This window comes from Catharus ustulatus, chromosome 2, assembly GCF_009819885.2.
Source record: "Catharus ustulatus isolate bCatUst1 chromosome 2, bCatUst1.pri.v2, whole genome shotgun sequence".
In the NCBI taxonomy this organism is placed as follows: Eukaryota; Metazoa; Chordata; class Aves; order Passeriformes; family Turdidae; genus Catharus; species Catharus ustulatus.
The window spans coordinates 50752310-50772675 of record NC_046222.1 but is presented as its reverse complement, the minus strand read 5'-3'; the positions used below and the strand labels follow the sequence as shown (position 1 = coordinate 50772675).

Sequence of the window (20366 nt, the reverse complement as noted above, 5' to 3'; positions counted from 1 at the left end):
CTGACTATAAGGCGCACTTCCGGGTTTGGGGGAAAATTTTAGTCAAAAGGGTGTTTCTTATAGTCGTGAAATTACTGTAATTTGTTACTCAGCTTTCCCATGATAATATGTTAATGGGACCAATTAAATCATAGTGATTCAGTTTGGTACTGGGTTCTGTTACCTTCATTTCTGTGATAAAACTTAAGTTCTCTGCCACCTCCACCCTCCAAACATTCGTTTTAATACTTTGTCCTTTGGTTGCATTAAGAAACATAATTTATTTACAGTAATTTCACGACCATAAGGTGCACTGGACTATAAGGCGCACTTTTTTTTTGCAGCGAGGCTCTGCCCCCAGCTCCCCCCGTGTGGTTGCTGGCCAAGGCCCCGCTTCAACCCGGCAGCCATTGGCCCCTGGGCCCGCCTCCACCCGGCAGGGGCGGTGCTGCGAGCCACCAGGCCCCCCTGGACCCGGCGGCCATGGGCCCCCGGGACTGCCTGGACACGGGAAGGCGGGTGCTGAGGGCCCCCTAGCCCGCATTCACCCAGCAGCCATGGCCTCCTGGGACTGCCTGGACCCGGGAAGGGCGGTGCCGCGGGCCCCCTAGCCCGCCTCCACCCGGCAGGGGCAGTGCCGCGGGCCTCCGGGCCCGCCCCCAGCCGGCTACTGTGGCATTTCCGGCTCCCCCCACAGCTCACAGCTCACACTTCTGGTTTGGCAAATTTCGCGACTTTGTACATCAGATAAGGCGCACTGGACTATAAGGCGCACTTCCGGGTTCGAGGGAAAATTTTAGTCAAAAGGGTGTGCCTTATAGTCATGAAATTACTGTATATGGAAATAAAAATATGGGCAGAGTTTTTACAAATGAGTTGATTTAAAATGAAATATTAAATGGAGTTCAACTGGTAGCACTAATCCAGAGCCTATAGAAGGCCTTAATGTGGCAAATGACCTAGAGAGCTGCCTTAAAAATGACACCTGCAAAGATTTGGAGAAATATCAGGCTGAATTAATAGGTTTTTCCATTTCTCTTATATGTGTGATGCTATCAGTGAAGTAGATTCCTGTGTTGCCAAGCAACAACAATTAGCAATATGTGCAAATTTGGAAATACAAAAGGAAACAGTAAATGATAGCAGGTTCTGTCCTGCCACTTCATGCTTTTTGCCTTGATGGGAAATAACTTTTCTGCTTTTAAAAGCAGATGCTACTTCCCTATGCCCAAGCTCCTGCTGATGTAACCCTGTGCAGTTATCAAGTGACTGGTCAGAGGCAAACCAACCTGACCACCAGGCCAACTAGGAATGGTGTGGGGTGGGGCTGGACATCCTGGAACTGCGTGAGGGTATGGTGGACCAAGTTGGTAATCACAGTGTGCAAGGTGATGTGGGCAGGAGAAACCTCTTAACGGAAAAGAGTTGCAGTGGACTCATTCCAGGTGTGTTCACACAAATAAAGCAGGCCCTACAGGCCAGTATGGTGGGGCAGATACTTCTTCTTTATTTTCAGAAATCAGCATCTCAAGTGCAGAAAGCTTGGGGAAGAAGCAGGAGGAGTCAGGTCTGGTTGCAGTTCAAAGGCTGTGATCTCATCAGGATCACAGAGACCTGGTGAGATAGCTCACACAGCTGGAATGCTGCAATGGATGGATAGAGGCTCTTTAGGAAAGACAGCGATGGGGAGGAGCTGCCTTTGAGGCAAGAGCAGCAGGAATGCATGAGCTCTGTCTCAGGGTGGATGAGGAGCCAGCTGAGAGCCAGGTCACGAGTAGCAGGCAGACCAGCATGGTCACTGTTGTGGTAGCTGTCTGCTACAGACCACCTGTTCAGAAAAAGAGACAGGTGGGATCTTCTTCAGACAAAGAGTCCAGAAGATCTCTGGATTATTGTTTCACAAAAAAATAGTACATATTCTTGCCAGCTTCCTTTCTTTCAATATTCACCTCTGAAAAGAGACACATTAATTTGATTGTGGGCTGTAGGATTTACCAGTTCCTGATGAGGCTTTGAGACCTGATTCTCCTTTTGAATGCACTGACCATTTATCAGTGCAGTCTAAAGGATTTCAAGGAGAGAGGGGGCAGATGTCAGAAAGCTCAGGATTATTGTTATCCAGTCATGTATCATGGTATAACTGAAGCGGTGCATACCCATGGTCAGAGCAGCATGCAGAACAAAAGACACGGCCATGCTGCCAGTGGAGCACTCAGAGATGAGTCTTTTAAATTAAAAATATAATTAGCTCTCGTGAGATCCTGTGCAGCTAATCTGATTTCAGGCTGCATGTAGAAAGTATCAACAACAGGCAAGCACTGCCCAGCACACTGCAGACTTCCCTCAACCTGCTCATATTTACAGCGGGAATGAGGTTAGCCCACCTTTTGGACAGACAAGGTACCTCACAGCAAAATTTCTCCCGTTTCTTTTTTTTTTTTCCCCTTGGGTTTACACTAGACTTTGACTAGTCTGAAAGAGATCTGGAGCAGGTTCACCAGATACTCCGTGCACATTGCTCCTTGGAATTCACACTTATTCCAGAAGGTGTTTATCCCAGCACCAAATTTATCTTTAGTGTAATGTAAATTGCCTGAAGTGCAAAAATGAAACATATACACACTTAAACAAAACAAATACAGTTTGATTTTCTTTTTACAGGTTGAACAGCTAAAATGGGATATGTAGGATCACTTTGTCCCATTATTTTAGGCAGTCCATTTGGAGGCTGAACTTCAGGCATTTTTTTGGGTTCTTGACCTGAGTAAAGTGGAGCAGATAAATTATATTGCTTGTACTGCCAAGAGAAGCACTTGAATTTTATGTTGAACCTTTCCATCTCATCAGTAATATTAAGACTTCAACTTGGCCAGTTCCATTGTGATATATTTCCTTGCACAGCACTGTTTCTACAGTACTGAGCATCTGACATACCTAGCCTGTGAGCTATTTTTGCAGTTCACACACATTTGAGCTACATTAATAATGGCTCACTCTTTACCTTCAGGCATGTGTGCCCAGGAAAGCACATCATGTTGCTATTTTAATACAGAGGTCTTGCCCTTTTCTGAGTGAGTAATGCATGAATAGAGCACTTTGGCTGCTGGTACAATTTTTTTTATTGTATTCTTAAACACATTTTGCATACGCCTTATTCCATTTGTTCAATTTCATCAGCATACATATAAACACTGAAAGAGTAGGAATTGCCAGTATGTATATGAGCATACTCTGTAGTTAACCTGCATAATGTGTAGCAGTTAACTTGAATATACATAGTGAATGTAAAGAATCATATTATTTCATCAAAAGGTCTCTAAAATTTAGCCCTCTCCCCCCTACATTTTAAGGTATCTCCAAGTCTAGGCTCCAATTTTTTTCTTGTTATGTGAATCTCAAACTGATTCTGGCCGCCCAGCTGATTTCAGTCACTCATTATTCCCCTGCATCCACTGTGCTCTGACATGAACCAAGTTATAGCTCCTTTTATGAGCTAGGCTGTGAGATGTGAGTACAGTAATTTTACGATTATAAGCCGCACTTCCAGGTGCCAGCAACTTTTCGTTCTTTGTCCATATATAAGCCGCACCTGATTATAAGCCGCATGTTACAATACAGAGTGTGATAAAAGGTATCTATTCTATCACCATCTGTTGAGGGTGGGGCAGTGATCCTTATCTCCGCAGGAGATATTCTGCTAATGGGCCATCCATTGAAACCAGGCGGGGCATTGTTCTTTATCTTTTCACAACCCATCCTTCCTCCAGCAAGTCATTTTCTGCTAATGGCCCATTGAGTCCCACTGTGGGACTGATAAAATTACTGCATCCCACTGGGAGCTGCTCCAGCCAGGGGGAAGAGCCCAACATTTCTTACTAAGATAAAAACAGAGGTTTTGGGACACTGGACTCCAGAGGAAAATGGATTTCTCCACATCACCACTGGACCTCTGGAGGGAAACTGCACCTTCTGCAGGAGCACTGCTTCAACTGAATCACATCTGTCACTGCAGGAGGATGCAGCCACCATTTAATGGGACTGCTACCAACACCCTGCCTGATGGGGTGTCAGGTTGTACTCTGACTTTGTCAGGGTTTGGAGTTTGTTCCTTTGTAGTACTGTATTTCCATTTTAATTTCCCTAGAAAAGAACTGTTATTCCTAATTCTCATATTTTTGCCTGAAAGCCCCTTGATTTCAGAATTATAATAATTTGGAGGGAGGGGGTTTACATTCTCCATTTCAAAGAGAAGATCCTGCCTTTCTCAGCAGACACCTGTCCTCCAAACTAAAACAGCAACTTTTTGTTCTTTGTCCACATATAAGCCACACATCTGATTATAAGCCGCCCTTTGGGTTTGGACCAAAATTTTAGTCAAAATGGTGCGGCTTATAGTTGTGAAATTACTGTAATACAATTTGAGGGATCCAAAACCCCAGGAAGTACTGTGACGAGATTCCTTCTCACTGTGATGGTGGTAGAACTGGGGAAGGCAGAACAACTTGAATAACCTGGACTATTTTGGATAGAAGCACACTGAGAGCAAGAGCCTGTGCAGAGCCCCATGCACAGGGCCCCCTGAGCAGGCCGTGGCACATCCCTGTGTGCTGCCTGGACCAGCTGAATTTGGATGAAACTTTGGCTTCCAGGAGGAAGAGTCTCACAGCAGGAGAGGGCGCCAGACAACAAGGAGCAAGTGGTGGCTTGGCGTTGTGTCTGGGAGCACAGACCTGCCTCTGAAGGGGAAGGTGACCGGCAATAGGACACCATGTGACAACCCTCCCTTTCAGGTGAAGGGAGCAATTCATCTTTGAAAATGCTCATTGGTTGAAAGAAGCAAAAAAAGCCCCAGAGTCCACAGAGTTTTTATCAGCAAATTACACACTTGATGTGGAAATTGGTATGTTTGTCCTAGACCTGCTATACAGGCACACGGTGCTGGGTTTTGGATAAAGGGGTAGGATGAAGGGAAAAGGGAAATTAAAAAGGTTAATTAAAAAGAGAAAGATGAACTTTTAAAAGGAAAAGATAAAAAGAAAGGGAAAGAAAGAGGAAAAGAGAGATGAAAAGGCATTATCAGCCCTTGATCCAGCATTGATCCAGTTTATAAGATGCCTGTCCTTGTTTCAGTAGCAATCCAGCTGATCAGCAGTGATCCAGTTGAGCCAGTCCAGCTGATGAGATGTCTGGGCTCTGGGGGCCCCACCTGGGCTTGGGAGTACCTTTTTATTGACATGTTTCTCCACACCAAAGTCATGTTTCTCATTTTCCATGTTAATTAGTTATCATGCAGTCTGTTCTTTTAGGCCTTTCTGGTAATGGGTCAGAGGGTTTCAGGAGTCTTTGGTGGTTGATTTGAAAGAATGCTGAGGAAAGCCAGCCCCCAATCTCACCTTACAGACCATGTCTACATCCTGCCAATCACACTGTACTGTGCTGTAGCTCTTTCTCATGGAAAAGTGCTGTCCTGTCTCCACCTGGTCCCCCTTCTCCAGCCAAAACTTGTTCTTTTTCACAGCGTGCTAGTACCCATAGTCCTTGGTTATTACCAACAATTCTCGTCTGTTATTATAAACAGTCCTTGGCTGGCTCCACAGCCATCCGGTCATCAGTATTTGAGACATACACATCATCCCCTTGTCTTTTGGAAACTGAGAGCTCAAAAGGATCTCACTTTGGACCACTGTCCACAGGATTATAAGAAAATTTGGTTTAGTCATAATTATTTTTCATACTGGCCACAATTCAAGTTGGTAACTTTTTTTGAAGGTTCGTCACCGAAATATTATTCCATTTGAGTTGTTATTCAGACAAGAAAAATTAAGTTCCCAAGGCCACTTGTTAAAAAACAAATGCTCACTAGACAACACTATTTCCTGGGAACAGACAGTGTTTCTGATAAGCTGGAGAGGGGCTTAGTCCAGGTGCAGCTTGTCAAGGCTGAGACCTCATGAGTATTTCTCAGATGATAGAGCAGCCTGAGCAGGGAGCGGGGGTACAATTAAAGTCAGCTTTTCTGGGACTCAGAGTGAACAGTGAACTCGGGAGGCCATGGGAGACACGCCCCAGCTTCCCCTAAGCGGGAGGAAAAAACCCAGGATTGGGGGAAAATCAGTTTCCCTTCGTTCTCCCTCCTGGGAGGGCAGGGCAGAAGCTCCTTGGACATTGCAACCGTGGTCTTTCCTTCTCCGGGCGTGGAGATACTAATGCGAGCTTAAACCCATGCCAGTTCCGAAACAAAACGAAGGAGCTCGATTTGAAGCAACGCCCGGAGAGCCAGCTGCCAGGAGCAGTGCCTGCCGCTGCAATTGCGGCCCCTCCGGGACGGGGGAGGCGGCGCCGGCAGGCGCGGCCCGGCCCCGGGAGCTCTCCGAGGTGCTGGAGCGGCTCCCGTGTGGCGAGCACGGCGCTCCCCGGGGCACAGACACCGGCAGCCTGCGCTCGGCCGGACAGCACGCCGGAGCACTGCTTCTCCGGGTGCCCCGACGGCAGCCACCGCCGCTCCCTCTGCCTCCTCCGCCCTGGGGAAAAGGGGATGATGACACTGCGTCTCTGGAAACCGGTGTCCAAGAAGCAGATTTCCAGCCTGCAGGAACGGCTCCCAGCAAAAGAAGAAACCTCAGTTAGCAGGGCACGAGCTGGACGTGTTTCCTGAACAGCAGTAGGGCAGAGGCCAGCGTCCCTTTTATCCTAGTCTGCCATAACACTACAATCAAGCAGAGATGTGGGTGCTGGTCTCTAGGGTGTGTAATACCATAGAATCACAGAATCATAGAACGCTTTGTGTGGGAAAGGGCCTTAAATCCAACGCTCCTGCCATGGGCAAGGACACCTTCCACTAGACCTGGTTGCTCAGAGCCCTATCCAACCTGGCCCTGATTATATCCAGGGATGGGGCATCCACAACTTCTCTGGGAAACCTGTTCCAGTGCCTCACCACCTTCACAGCAAAGAATTTCCTCCTAATACATTCCCCCTGTCTCTACATGCTCTTGTAAAAAGTCCCTCTCCATTTCTGTTATACTAAATGGTATTTCAGTGGGTTTAATTTTTTTTTTTTTTTTTTTTTACTTACTATATGTCATACACAACACTACTTGTTTCTGGTATTAAGGAATTTAAAGCAAAATCCAACTCACAGATAAACTGTATACCAAACTCCATTATTTCCAGTCATAAGGTGCCTTGGCCATAGCAGTTGGTTCAAAACATATTCCAGAATATTTACACACGTGCTCCACAGTATGATTTACCTTAACAAGTGTGTCCATTCTCTCAAGCTTCTTTTCAGTCTTTCTGAGAACATCTCCTTAGGACTAACTTTTACTTTTCTACATTTGTTTACAACTATACAAAGTGAGTGGGACCAAATCGGTATGGCACTATTTTATGCCTGCCTTGGATTCCCTTTGCACTGATCTCATTGATTAGAAAGCCAGAGAATATTGGACTCACATTAGCCAGCAACCTAGCTGTGGGACAGGGAAGTGAATCAAAATAATGAAAATGCATCTCATGCATTTTGAGAACTATTTACATTCTGGAAATCAATCTCATCTTAAATGTTTCCTATGAAGACAGGCTGAGAGGGCTGTTCAGCCTGGAGAACAGAAGGCTCCAGGGACATCTTAAATCACCTTCCAGTACCTGAAGGGGCTGACCAGAGAGCTGAGAAGGGACTTGTTACAAGGGCATGGAGTGCCAGGACAAGGGGGAGTGACATCAAACTGACAGAGAACAGATTTAGATTAGATATAAGGAAGAAATTCTTTACTGTGATGCTGGTGAGGCACTGGAACAGGTTTCCCAGAAAAGCTGTGGACATTCCATCGCTGGAAGCGTTCAAGGCCAGGTTGGATGAGGCTTGAGCAACCTGGTTTAATGGAAGATGTCTCTGCTGATGGCAAGGGGTTGGAATGAGATGATCTGTAAGGCCCCTTCCAACCCAAGCCATTTTCAGATTCTATGATTTTTTTTTTGTTAAGCTTTTAATTTCTTCGGTATTATTCTTCTTTGCTTAAGAATACATTTTTTTCTTAATTACTAGCTAATTGCTAACTTGGCTCCATATAAGCTAAGATCAAAACTATGGTCTCCTCTACCATGTCTTTCCTGTGCAAAGCATTTGTAGGGGGTTGTTCTACACAGAGCTTTCCATCAATTTCCAGCCTGATGAATTCTTTCTGTTGAGACCATTATCATGGAATAAAAATTACTTGTTCCAATTTACTGTATTACTGTATTTTGATTGTATCTTTAAAACCATACAAACTTGTAGTTATTCTGGAAAAGTAATAATGCTGATGTTTGTCTCCTGAACTAACTTGGAGGTATGAAGAACTTGTTATAATAAGTTCTTAGTTTTGAGTATACTAGAAAAGATACATTATTTTTCTTTATTTAGTTTCACTATTTTCTCTATTTAGTTTCACTTGTGCCAAAATAGAATGGGCTCAGCATTTTTAATTCTTTCAGTAATTTTCAGGCAAATCACAGCTCACCTTCTGCTATAAAATGAGTATAAATTTCAGTTTCCATCATATCAATATGATTATTCTATTCACTGCAATTTTATCTACATATGTCATTATTAAAAAATCTGAAAAGCCTGAATGACATGTAAACAATTAAAATGCCTCCATTTCCAAGTTTTTATCTTTTTCCCTCTATTTCACTTACAGGTAATGGTTTACCCTTTCTCTACCCCTCCCCAAGCTCCCATTGAATGTGCAATTCATCATTTTTTTTTTCCACCTTCAAGTTAAATCTGTGGGTTAACTGTAAGAGGAGTGTTATTGTTGAGCCCCTTCTGCTTTATAAAGTATAGGAGACTCCAGCACTTTTAAGATATAGGCCATGCATTGACACATGTTCACATATTTAAAGTCACATCCTGTATCTGTCTATAGATACCTGTGTCTGCGAAGAAGATCCTTAAGTTATGCCACTTACTTACTTCAGTGATGCCAAGCACACTTTATCAATCTAGAAACAGCAAGTTCTGGATTTTTTACTTTTTTTTTTTAACCTTTTAAAAAATGTCACAATGCGTGACAGATACTTCCCCTGTAGCTCAGCATATTATCTGCATCATGCTCATTCTGATCCTATGCATGTAAACAAGGGCAAAGCACCACAGCACAAAGATTTGGTTTAAGACCAGAGAGTCTATATTTTTTCTTTTCTTTTTTGAAGACAAGCAGAGTTAGACAAGCAAAACTTGCATGCAACTACTCTCATCCTGTAGCCTAATACCACCACTGCTGGCAGGAGGCCACGGCCTTTGTACTGACTTTGCAAGGCCTCAGGACTAAGCCTCATTTTGTCTGAACTTTTATTGACCTGTCTGTGGCTTTCTTTTACTTAGTTGCAACAGCAATATCTCTAACGGGAAGGTAGCTAAGTCTAACCCTTTTACTTTTGTTTAACTTTGTATGGTGCCATCGTGGCTTCTATATTGAGAGAGACAAGAAGTTCTGCTGTGGAGAATGAGGCATTTTTAACTAACATAATGATGTATAACACCATTTATAACTAACATAATGATGCATAACATAATAATATGTAGAGGAATACAGGCCTGGTATGACAGCAGAGTCCCCTGAGAGTGGACTCACAGGACACTGTAGAAGAGGCATATGATGATGAAAAAAGGAGCACAGCCTTGGCACTGGATAACTTGGGGCTACAAAGACCTCATCAGCAGTCAGCTAAAGCAGTGCAGACCTGGGAAGTTGACAAAGGTAGTTGAGAGATTACACAAAGAAAAGGTAGGTACCATACATAAATGGCATCCCATATAATACAATTGGATGTAAAGTAGAGCAGTAGACAAATAGATAATGAGCAAGGTGTGAAGGCATTAAAAAAAACACACAAAAATAACCCCATAACAGTTCTCTGCTTTTCTCAGCAAAGAATTTGTTGGGAAGACACCGATGGCCAGCTGCAGCCCCAACATCCACTGTCTTGCAATGGTCAGCACTGTATACCATAGGTCTCAGAGGGGCAGGGTAAGCATCACACCAAAAAAAAAAAGGCAGACAGGAAGAGTGTGACTACAAAAAATTGAAATGTTTATTATTTCTGTTTTTTTTTTTCTTTGAGAAGTAGTACTAGCATTCTTTAATTTCTTTCTTTTTTTCTTTTTTTTTTGGTAATAATTAGCTCTCACCTTTGATTAGACTGTTACGTTTTTCACTGCAGTAATAAATTCTAAGTAATGTGTGTTTCTTTCTTTTTTTTTTCTTTTTCCCCAGAACCAGTCTCTGTGTATAACATTAGTAACTGTAGTAGAGGATGCATCTTTTTTGAAATTTGGGCTTAACAATCTCTCTAAGGTCCCAGACGGCATCTGGCACAGTCAAAAATAGAATAAAGATATCCTGTCTCCCAGTCTGGCACATTAACTACAGGACCATTCTTCCTGCCTTTGCTTTATTTATTACATTGAAATAATTATTATGCATACTGAGCTCTTTGAAAGTACATTGCTATAAATACTAGAAAAGTGAGCACATTGTAATTTGAAAAATACCAACTCCTTTTTTTTCGGTACATCATTCAAACCATGGAGCCATTACAACACACCCCAGGGAATAATACTGCCATGACTCATGGTCCGATAATACACAATTTAGTGCACATCAGCACGATGACAAAGACAGGCATTGCATAACAAAATGACAAAGGTGAGTCCTGCACAGCGGAATGAGCTGTTTCTTTCCTCAAAGCTCAGGGCTAACCCACAGCTTTGTCAGCTGGTTACTAATGAACATGAGTTTTCACAAACACAACTACTCTGGACTGCACACTTAGTTTTCCTGTGGGGCCCACTCTTAAGCCTGCTGAGCAGGACTCAGGTTCTTTCTCAATTACGGAGATTATCCTGCACACTTGGTTTCCTTGGACACTTTTGCAGTCCACTTTCTCCCCTCAGCGTCCCACTAGACTGCAGTGCATTAATATATCAGCTTGTGACTTGAGACAGATTTTGCAGGTGGGTCTCCTCTGAGGCCCTCATTCTGAGCAGAGGCAAAGATGTGTTTTGTTTCTTCCATGCCAGTAAGCTTTATTGAAATGTTTGGTCATTAAATGCTATGGGAGTGCCTTCCATGGGAATACAGCTCAGGCTTGTCGAGGTAAGTGTGGGCTGGATAATTAAATCTCCTTGAGGCACTCAAGCAGTCAAGTTTAGGTGAGTGAGTACCCTTGTAGCTGCAAGGCAGATGGTGTTCTAGCTGGAGCATTCGTTGAGAACGTTGAGTGTGCAGAGGTGAAAGCAAGCGCAGTGCATGTGAAGGAATGAATGTACTCAGCTGCTACATGGGCTCACAAGCTGACAGTCCACAATACTTCCAGTGTACTGTAAACATAGTTCACCTGAGGGCTAATGAAAAAGTAAACATGAATCCAGGAGTTGCCATTAATTTTTTTGGTCCTTTTTAAGGAGCAATTTCTTTGACTTTGAACTGACAGCTCGAACCCAAAGTGGACTTCAATTTGTCTAATAATAAATGTGATTTCCTGTTGCCCAGATAATTCGTTCTGGTACAAATATACTGACCACAAGAAAGTAATTTGTGGAGAGGAGAAAGAGCGAACTGAGGGAGAAAATTATGTTCATGAAAATAACCAGGTCTATGTCACGGCCTTAAAATGGGAAAGGCATGCAGAAATGCCAGCACTGGGCATTGTCCTTACTGTATGATTTCATTCACAAAAGCTCTTGGGCCACTTCTCCCAGAGTGATAAAATCCTGGAGTAAAAGCTTCTCACAGGCAAATATCTGTCAGCCGCAGTCCTGTCTCAAAGCACACATCTCCAGCGGGCTATGGTGCATTCAGTGCAGTCAGTGTAAAATGCCACAGCTCTGGATTATTTTGAGTTTAGGAAGTGCAAAGTGGCTTGTTAACAATATTTCTAATATTTTGTGAAGTTGTAGCTAGAAAGTATCACTTTCCATACTATATGTGAGGACACCAAAGTACAGCAAGATTCAGAGGTTTAGCATTACTTATGATCTTCGGAACAACACCCAAGCTGCCCATCATGTGTGGTAGCCAACTCTGTAGGGTCAAGTGGTTTAGATACAGACTTAGGGCCATTTGTCACAGACCTTCAAGATATGGGGGACTGTTTCTTATGCAGTAGATCTTCCTCAAACTCAAGATATCCTCATCCTGTGGTGATTCTGCTTCATTTAAATCATTCTACCTTGAAACTCATCTGGTAGAGAATGCAACCCCTTAAGATGCAGCAACTGCTGCTAGTAATGCCTCGTTAAGACCAGATCTGTGAAGATTGAGAGGTGCTGTCTTACCATTTTTTTTTCTATTTTTCTATTGAGTTAGATTCTTTCTTTGCCTGTCCTTAGGTAAATTCTCATGGTTCCAAATGTTTTGCACAGAAAAGCAATGCGCTGTAAGTGCTACATTGATTAACCTTTCCTCTATTTTCAAAATCTTTGATTTACTGGACATTTTGAGAAGGAATTGTATCTTTTGTGATGAGGCTGGCAGCGCGCCACAGTGATGAAAGATGCCCTTGTAAGCGGAACAAAGAAGCCCGGTTAGGGACCCTGATCCCAGCGGGAGCTTTCTCGGGATGCTTTATGCGCCTAAAATGTCGAGTAGAACACCATTTCCATAGAGACACCTCAAACCCCCAGCAAACCCAGGCCCTGACCCGCTGGCAGCGCAGGCGATGGCTCGCAGCGGCGCACGGGGCCGTGAGCGGCTCCCCGGGAGGGCAGCTCGGGCCCGGCCGGGCTGAGCGCCTCGCCCGCCCCCGCAGCCCGGGCGGTGCCGGCGGCCGCAGCGCGGCGTCTGCGTGCGGGGGGGCCCATGGCCAGCGCGCCCCGGCCGGCCGCACCATGCCCAACAGGGCCGGCCTGGACGCCGCGCTGAAGATGTCCCTGCGGCGGAAATCCTCCAAGATCCACTCCTCGGCCGGTGAGGAGAGGGCGAGGCGAGGCGGGCGGGAGCGGCGCGGGGAGGAGGTGCCGCGGCGGAGGAAGGAGGATGATGCGGGGGAAGGGAAAGAAGAGAAGGGAAGAAGGGAAGGGATGGCAGCGGCGCCTCCATGGCGCGGCCGCCCGGCCCTGCCGCCCCACCGTCCCGCCGGCCGCGGCGCCGGGGATCCCGGAGTGCCGCCCCCGCCCTCAGGGCTCCCCTGGGCCCGGAGCCGCCGCGGGCCGGGGCGCAGCGCTGCCCGCCCGGCCCCGGCCCCAAGGGCACCGCGCCCCCGCCCGCAGACCCGGCCCGGCGCTGCCGCACCGCACACCCCTCCCACCGCCACCCGGGGCCCCCCGCACCCTCACCCCCCGGAGTGAACCAGGCGCCCCTTCGTTCTCTTGGCTCCGATAGGCTTTGCCAGGAAAATGTGTTGTGGTCGGAGGGCAGTACCGCCGGTGCAGGGGAGACAGGGGTGTCCCCCACCCCAGCACGCCGGTCAGGGACCGCTGTCCCGTGATCAGCAGTGGGGACAGCATCAGGCACTGCAGTGAGCCTGCGGACAGGTAAATCACAAGGTTTCTTAAGAGTTTCCTTTAGGAAACTGTTTTCCAACTAGTTCATTAAAAATTGACGGAAATGGAAGACTTTGAAGGTAGAATTATGCTCCCAAAGGACTTACACTGACTTCGATAGGACCAAGGTGCATTCAGATTTCAGTTCTGGTATGTTTTGCTTGGGCATAGATGAAGCATCAGTGACATTGCTGGTGACTTACAGACACCCGTTCCTGTGCAATATATTTAGGTGCCTAGCACAGTCTCTGTCACGAGTGAAAGTGTGGTATAATGCTGCTTCAGCACTTTTTGTTTCAATGAGTAATGTACACATTTCCTGATCAGCTCTGCTTCGGGTTAAATCTCAGAGCACCTTGGAGAGCATTTGCTGGATCACTTTTGGATGATGCCTTAATTGAAGATGTCCTTTAGCCACTCATGGCTGTTCAGCTCATGGAACCAGGCTAGAGCTAGCTGAAAGGAGAAAGGCGCCTTCCCTTTGGCCCCTCTGCACAACCTGGTCTCTCTAGTGACCATACATTTCCCTGTTTGGTCTCACTGCTTGGTAGCAAGTACAGAACTTCAGGGACATCTGCATAGCTGCTGAAGTGGGATGCTGAGCAAGGAGGTGTGTAATGCCTGCTCAGATGAAATGGTAAGGTTTTAGGGTAGGATTTAGCATATTACCAGCTTTACTTATCTTCAGCCTAAGCCATTCAGATGAAACAGTTGCAGTTAAGCAGATTCCACTTTCCAGTGTTTGGGGTTGTGTGCACTTCTGCAGTCCGATCTGAAACCCTGTCCTGTGATAGGGATGCTCCTTTCCCTGAGCTGCAGTTTGACAGATCTTTTTGTGCCTTAACATTTGGAATCCAAACCTAGGCTCCCTTCAGATACCAGATGCTTGGCAATTGGAGAATGTTTAGCTTCAGTGTGGCATACATAAGGAATTTAACCTTCAGCTTTTGTAAATCACAGAATTGCACAGGATGGGCTGGAAGGGACCACAGAGGGTCCAACCTCCCTGCTCAAGCAGGGTCATCCTAGAGTACATTACACAGGATTGTGCCAGACGGTTCTTGAATATCTCCAGTGCTTGGTCATCCAAAATCCACAACCATGCTCATGGATCTAGGTGGTTAAGTTGTGCCTCGATGATGCCCTGGGTGCTTGGGGCAACCAGATCTTCTAGCTGGGATTCATCTATACACACCCTGAGACTTTTACATGTTCCCTGCCTTTCACATAAGGAGAATCCAAGGTAGATGATACTTTGAAGAAGGATGGGGGTTAATGCTAGTTAGCATTAAGATCACTTTCTAGCTGTAACAATTTATTTCCTATATAGAATATTTTCAAGGGTAACAAGTAATAGGTAGTGTAGTTTTATGTATAATGCCTATAAAGTTACATAAAAGAGGTTTGTGTTACTACACAGACCTATTAAAGGATGGGATTGTAGTTGGTTTAGTACACCAGAGCCAGCTCTGGTGACTTAGGACAACCATGACCAATCTCTTTCACCTAGAAAGTCCTGCCTTCCCCATTCCTGTGCATTCCCACTGCCTTGCTCGTGTCAGCGCTAGCCATCAGATGGTCACCTTGATCCGTGCTGATGTGGCTCACTACCAGACTGTATGATCTGAATACCAGCAGGGACCAGACACAGAAAGGCAGTAGCTCTGTTTTTCACAGCATATTGTGGCTTGATGTGCAGACCTGCTGTGTGTGGGGGCCAAACAGGTTCATGTGAGGGGCTCTGGGCTGTGTGAACCCAACTGTAAAAGCATGCATTTGGACACTGAGCCACTGCCCACTGACAAGCAGTGCAGATGTGGTTGTGTGGTGGCTCTGCAAAATCTCAAGGCCCTTCTGAGCTGAATGGTGTGGAGGGGGAACCAGTCACCCTTTCTTCATCTTTGGTTAGGGTCAGGTAACTGTCTCTATCCATTGCAGGCTTTTTGGCATCTATGTATCAAAATGTTCTATCTCCTTTCATTTTTAGAAGAGAAGATCTTTCCTGCTTTGAAGTCTTTTAGTTTATTTGCTAGTTTTGTTTAATTTTGAGGGAGTTTTGGTAATCTGAAGTATTAGGTTTTAGTTTTAGTCACTGAGATTTATTTTCATATCAGTAAAGTATTTCAGTGGCTTATAGACATTCCTCTTTAGTTAAGAAGAACATTACCTCTGTGATGGTCTAACAATGTCTTTTTGTCTCAAGATTTTCTACCCTCCTGTGAATGACCTCCACGTGTGCTAATACATATAAAGTGTAACTGGTATTTTTGACAGAGTTTTAAACCTGCTTTACACTGGTATAAAGCACTTGCCAGAAAAGCAGGTGACGTGAAAAGTAGAATTTAGAGATGGGAAGTCACCTTCTGCCACTCAGATGATCATTGCTCTTCTTTTTTATGCATTTACTCATTAATTGATTTTTTTGTTGTTGTACAAGTAAACCTTTTTATTGCTGTGATATTGTACCAACTGAGCTAAATTGATTAGATTTAAATTATTCTCAAAGTCCTTACTGTTATAACCACAGACATCAAAGACTAACTTTTTCTTCTCCTTCCTGCCTCCTTAAAACCACTAAAATAAGAAACTGTCGATAAGACATTGGATGATTATACAATAGCATTTTTATTTTTAGGGAAAAAAATCGAATTTCAACTTTATAATGGACTAAAGGTACAACTGATCTAAATATTATTTACTGTGGTTTTTTTCAACTGCTCAGTGATACACATCAGCAAGAAAAATATTTTTAGTGTAAAGGTAGTAACAGAATCTTCTCTCCGGACATGCGGAGCTGAAATATAAACATCATTTCATGGTATGATACAATAGTCCTTTTATACATTTTCCACCTACTTTTCCTGTGAAATACTTGCTTATAGTTTATGCTGTGTTTTTGATCTGAGAGTGTTACTTCTTTCCTTGTAAAGGCTCCATCTCTTCCATTTTTCAGAGAAATGTCTATGCAAGGATTTCTTTGGGCTATTTTTATGCTGTGATATAATTACCATGATTGCAACTGTTGGGAAGTGTCATCCAGAGCAGTTAAAACTTTACACAGGCCCTTGTACTTTGCTCAAAGCTTTTATCCTTGAGAAAAGATGGTTAAGCATGGGAATAGGCTCCTCAGGGAAGTGGTTGAGTCACCACGCCTGCAAATGGTAAAAAATGAGTAGACGTGGCTCTTTGAAATAAGGTTTAGGGGACATGGTGATATTCAGTCAAAGGGTGGATCTGATGATCTCAGAGGTCTTTTCCAACTGTAATGATTCTTTGATTTTATCTGTAGTCATTTACAGATTAGACATAATTCCTATGGATAAATTTAAAATGCACAGGAGCTATAAGTGAAATATGTCATCAGCTCTGCATGATCTACATATGGCTGTTGCTGATTCAAATAAGGTGTATTTTGGTTTTGTGGAGGACAGGTTCAGGTGGTGTAAGAAACATGGTGAAGGCTGCAAAGCTTTAACCTTGAAGCTCACTCTTGTCTCCTCTACTTGTGGGATACCTACATCCTATTTTACAGGAGGATCAGCAGTTGCCTTGGATGCATTTTTAAGCAAACAACCCCTATGAAGTGGTCAGCAAAGTGCTGAGCTAACAAATTCTTTAAATACTATTATTTAAAGTGTTTAACTAAGAATAAAAGTCCTATTCTGCTGAGAGAAATGTACCTGGCAGGAGTAGTGATAGTGGGGACAAAATGGGGGGTGTGTACTTCCTCAGCTTTAACTGCCCATTAGCATCACGAAGAGTTACTGAAACACTGAGCAAGACAATGCAACCATAGCGTTGGCACATTGAAATTCTGCTCTGTGAAAGGAAACGTTTCCAGGTGAAGACTAAACTTCTGCCAATTTAGTGGCAGAAGTTACTACTGAATACACAGCCTACTTTAGTCCGTGTTTGTTCATGCACACACTCAAACTGCGTGGTGGTAATTTGGTGTATTACAGACCTCCCATTTCTTTTCATCCACGTTTAACTGGCATGCAGTGTAGTATAATGTGCAGCTTATTCTGTCACATCAAAGGCCCAATCCTGTTTATGTAAACACCAGTGACAATTATGCCTTTTGACAAAGTGCTCATCACAATAAACCCCATGCTTTACGTTATTGTGTTTCTATAGTAGCACAAAGGGGAGCCTTCTCAAGCTGTGTGGGATCTTGCTCGCCTGTAAAGTGAGGTGGTGACAGTGACAGGGCTAACTGGAGACCGACCTGAACTTCTGCTGCCTTTGCTCAAAGCTTGTTTGGCTGTGAGAGTTAGTTTGCATTAGAATAGGAGGGAATTTAAAATACCTCTGCTTAGGACACTGAATTAGAAAAAAGTGATTTATGCGCAGCTACTGTGGACCAACTTCATAAATAACCAAGGTCCTAAGTAGAGTGGCAGAAGAAACATCTTTTTTCCCTACTGTGATGAGGAAGGTGAGATTAACAAATCCATTAAAGATCAAATCACTCAGATGATAAGGAATACAGTTATTTAGGAGTTAATTGAGGACATAAGAGATTTAACTACCCTTCTGTTTCTAGGATGAAATTAAATGAATGTATTTAATAAAAGTTAAAAATTCCACTCTGCTGTATATTAGATATATGAACTCCTATGTTTTGCTACTTGAGTATTCATAACTCCATTGCAAACAGATACATGTACTGTCTGTTTGTAGAAACTGTTTTATTCCTTCTCTGTTATACTGTCTTTCCGCAGGACTTCTGTTTCAGGTTTTAGTTCTCTAGCAGTATCTGCTTTTAGTATACTTCCCTGTGCTGGGTGAGTCAGTGTTCTCATTTTCTAGGTAGACCTAAAAGCACTGCCCTACTAGTGTGATTTGGCAGAAATGCCACTGTAGTTCCACGAAGGATCAAAATATCTAACGGTAAAATGACTGCAAGGAAATCTGCTTGTCTGTTCAGGGTCCTAGAATATCACCAAGACAATGGAACTGCTGGGTGCACTTCCTGAATGGAACTCACTGGGCATAGAAAGAATAGTCATTTAGTATTGCATTTCCATTGCCACAAGGTTTGAGTGCAGTTCTGATCTCTGCCAACTCTGCAGGGTTTTTTTTAACCTGGAAATCTATGCCTTCATAAGTGATGTTGGTCTAAAGCATTCCCATTTTTTCCTTACCACTAACCCTCCTTCCCTCCACAAGAAGTTTCAAGCTGATGGCTCCCATTGACTCTAGATGGTATTTTTGGATGATCACCTGAAAACTGATGTCAGCATCTAAAAGTGATCACTGTCCAATTAGCAATTCCCAAGGTATTTTTATTGTAGTGAAGCCTTGCTGAGGGCCCTATGAGCAACCAGGTAATCTGTTTCTTCTCTTTGGAAGGTTGTCAAGTGATGCTGTGTAGACTCCCTACAGGGTGGCACTCTTGGCTGGTTCATTTCCCTTTGGCCAGTCTTGTTTGAGCTGTCAAGTACAGCCTTTAAATAAGCTTTGAGTCTGACAAAGCTCACGACTTGTGAAGTAATATCACTACCTGTGAAGCACTATCTTAAGCACCTATGTTAGATTTATTAATACAACAGGGAAGTGTTCCAGACTTATTTTTCTGTACCATGTTGTATTGTGGCACAGTTTAATTAAGTCTGTAGTAGTACAAATACTAGAATATCTGTTACAGACAGTATCTGTAGAGACTGATTGCCAACATGTTCTTTTAAGGGATAGTTAATCACAAAGTCTTTCTTGTATATGTACCTGGTGGAGCAGAGCAATATACTAGATTTTGAAAAGGCAGTTGAGTATCTCGGCAGCCACATCTTTCTGCTTCTGGGACAGCTCCTGAGTGTGGCTTGCCACAAATATTTTCCTTTCAGTCTCTTATCTTTTCCAGCTCAGCTACTTAAGCCTTTTGGAGCAATTGCAGGGATGTAAGACATGGCATCTGAGAGCTTTAGATAACTGATTCTCAGCTGGTACACTCAAAGAATAATTTTGGAAAGATCACTGACACAGTTGAAGATTGAAAAAAAAAAAAATCCCAGATTTTACAAAGCTTGGGGATTTAGTTTTAGTGGAAAAAATATTAATTATCAATATTGAATAGATATTATTTTCAGTTATTCCAATATTTGTTGGAAAGCTCTCAGATTTTTGATTAGCATTATTACCAACTTTTTATAATGAATCCTGCCCTCTACAAAAGTTCCTGGACAGTTTCTTTCCAGCCCCAGGAGTGGATAGATGCCTGCCTGTTTCAAAGTTCCTGGCTGTCAGACCACTGGCTAAGTTGTAGGTACATGGCAGTAATTCTAGATTCTTTGACATTTTTAATGAAATTAGCAGAAGCTACAATGGAGCAAAAAGACCTGAAAAGTTTTGCATTTCAAGCTAAGGTGTGATAAGGGAAAGCTGACATGATGCAGATTTAAATGAGTGACCCGGTCCAACCACCTATTTGGACTCTTCACAAAAGTGACACAATCCCTATAGTTAGAATATCACATCCTTGTACATGACATTCACAGAAGGTTCTCCTGACAGCTACAGGTGTAGTTACCCTTGCAGTGAGCACTAAAACCAGTTTAAATGAATGTGAACATGAAGTGTCAGTAAATTAGTCTCAATACTGTCTTGTTGTGATGAAGAATCACAAGATACACTGTAGATTTTAAATATATTTCCGCTGCTATCTCCCCTTACATAGGGTATTTTTGTTAATTCTAGTTCTAATTAACAGTTTGAAAACTCTTGCCTTGGGGTATTAGTGCAAAAAGAAGGTAAATGAGAGGTTTTCCTATTGGTCTTCCACTTGACTAAAATGTAAGAGCCATGATTGTATTAGTTCCTAATCGATCCAACAAAATGTGTCAGTTTGTTTTAGCTAAGG

At 43.6% G+C, this 20366-nt stretch overlaps 1 protein-coding gene across 1 annotated transcript; it reads right to left on the bottom strand.

Moving 5' to 3' along the window:
* Positions 1-6182: 6182 nt before the first annotated feature.
* On the bottom strand, positions 6183-13717 carry LOC116992252. The gene is made up of 3 exons (XM_033051710.1): positions 13615-13717; positions 13301-13488; positions 6183-6565 (listed from the first exon to the last, which is right to left on the bottom strand). Exons 1-3 carry the CDS (start codon positions 13674-13676, stop codon positions 6183-6185), a joined length of 633 nt encoding a protein of 210 aa, XP_032907601.1. The 5' UTR covers positions 13677-13717.
* Positions 13718-20366: the final 6649 nt, after the last annotated feature.

Coding starts and splice junctions, on each gene's coding strand:
- LOC116992252 (XM_033051710.1), bottom strand. CDS start 13,676: ATGCCCAAGCAAAACATACCAGAACTGAAATCTGAATGCACCTTGGTC. Junction 13,489..13,614: donor TTGGTCCTATCGAAGTCAGT/GTAAGTCCTTTG, acceptor ACCTGTCCGCAG/GCTCACTGCAGTGCCTGATG. Junction 6,566..13,300: donor CGCCTGGTTCACTCCGGGGG/GTGAGGGTGCGG, acceptor CCGTTCCTGCAG/GCTGGAAATCTGCTTCTTGG.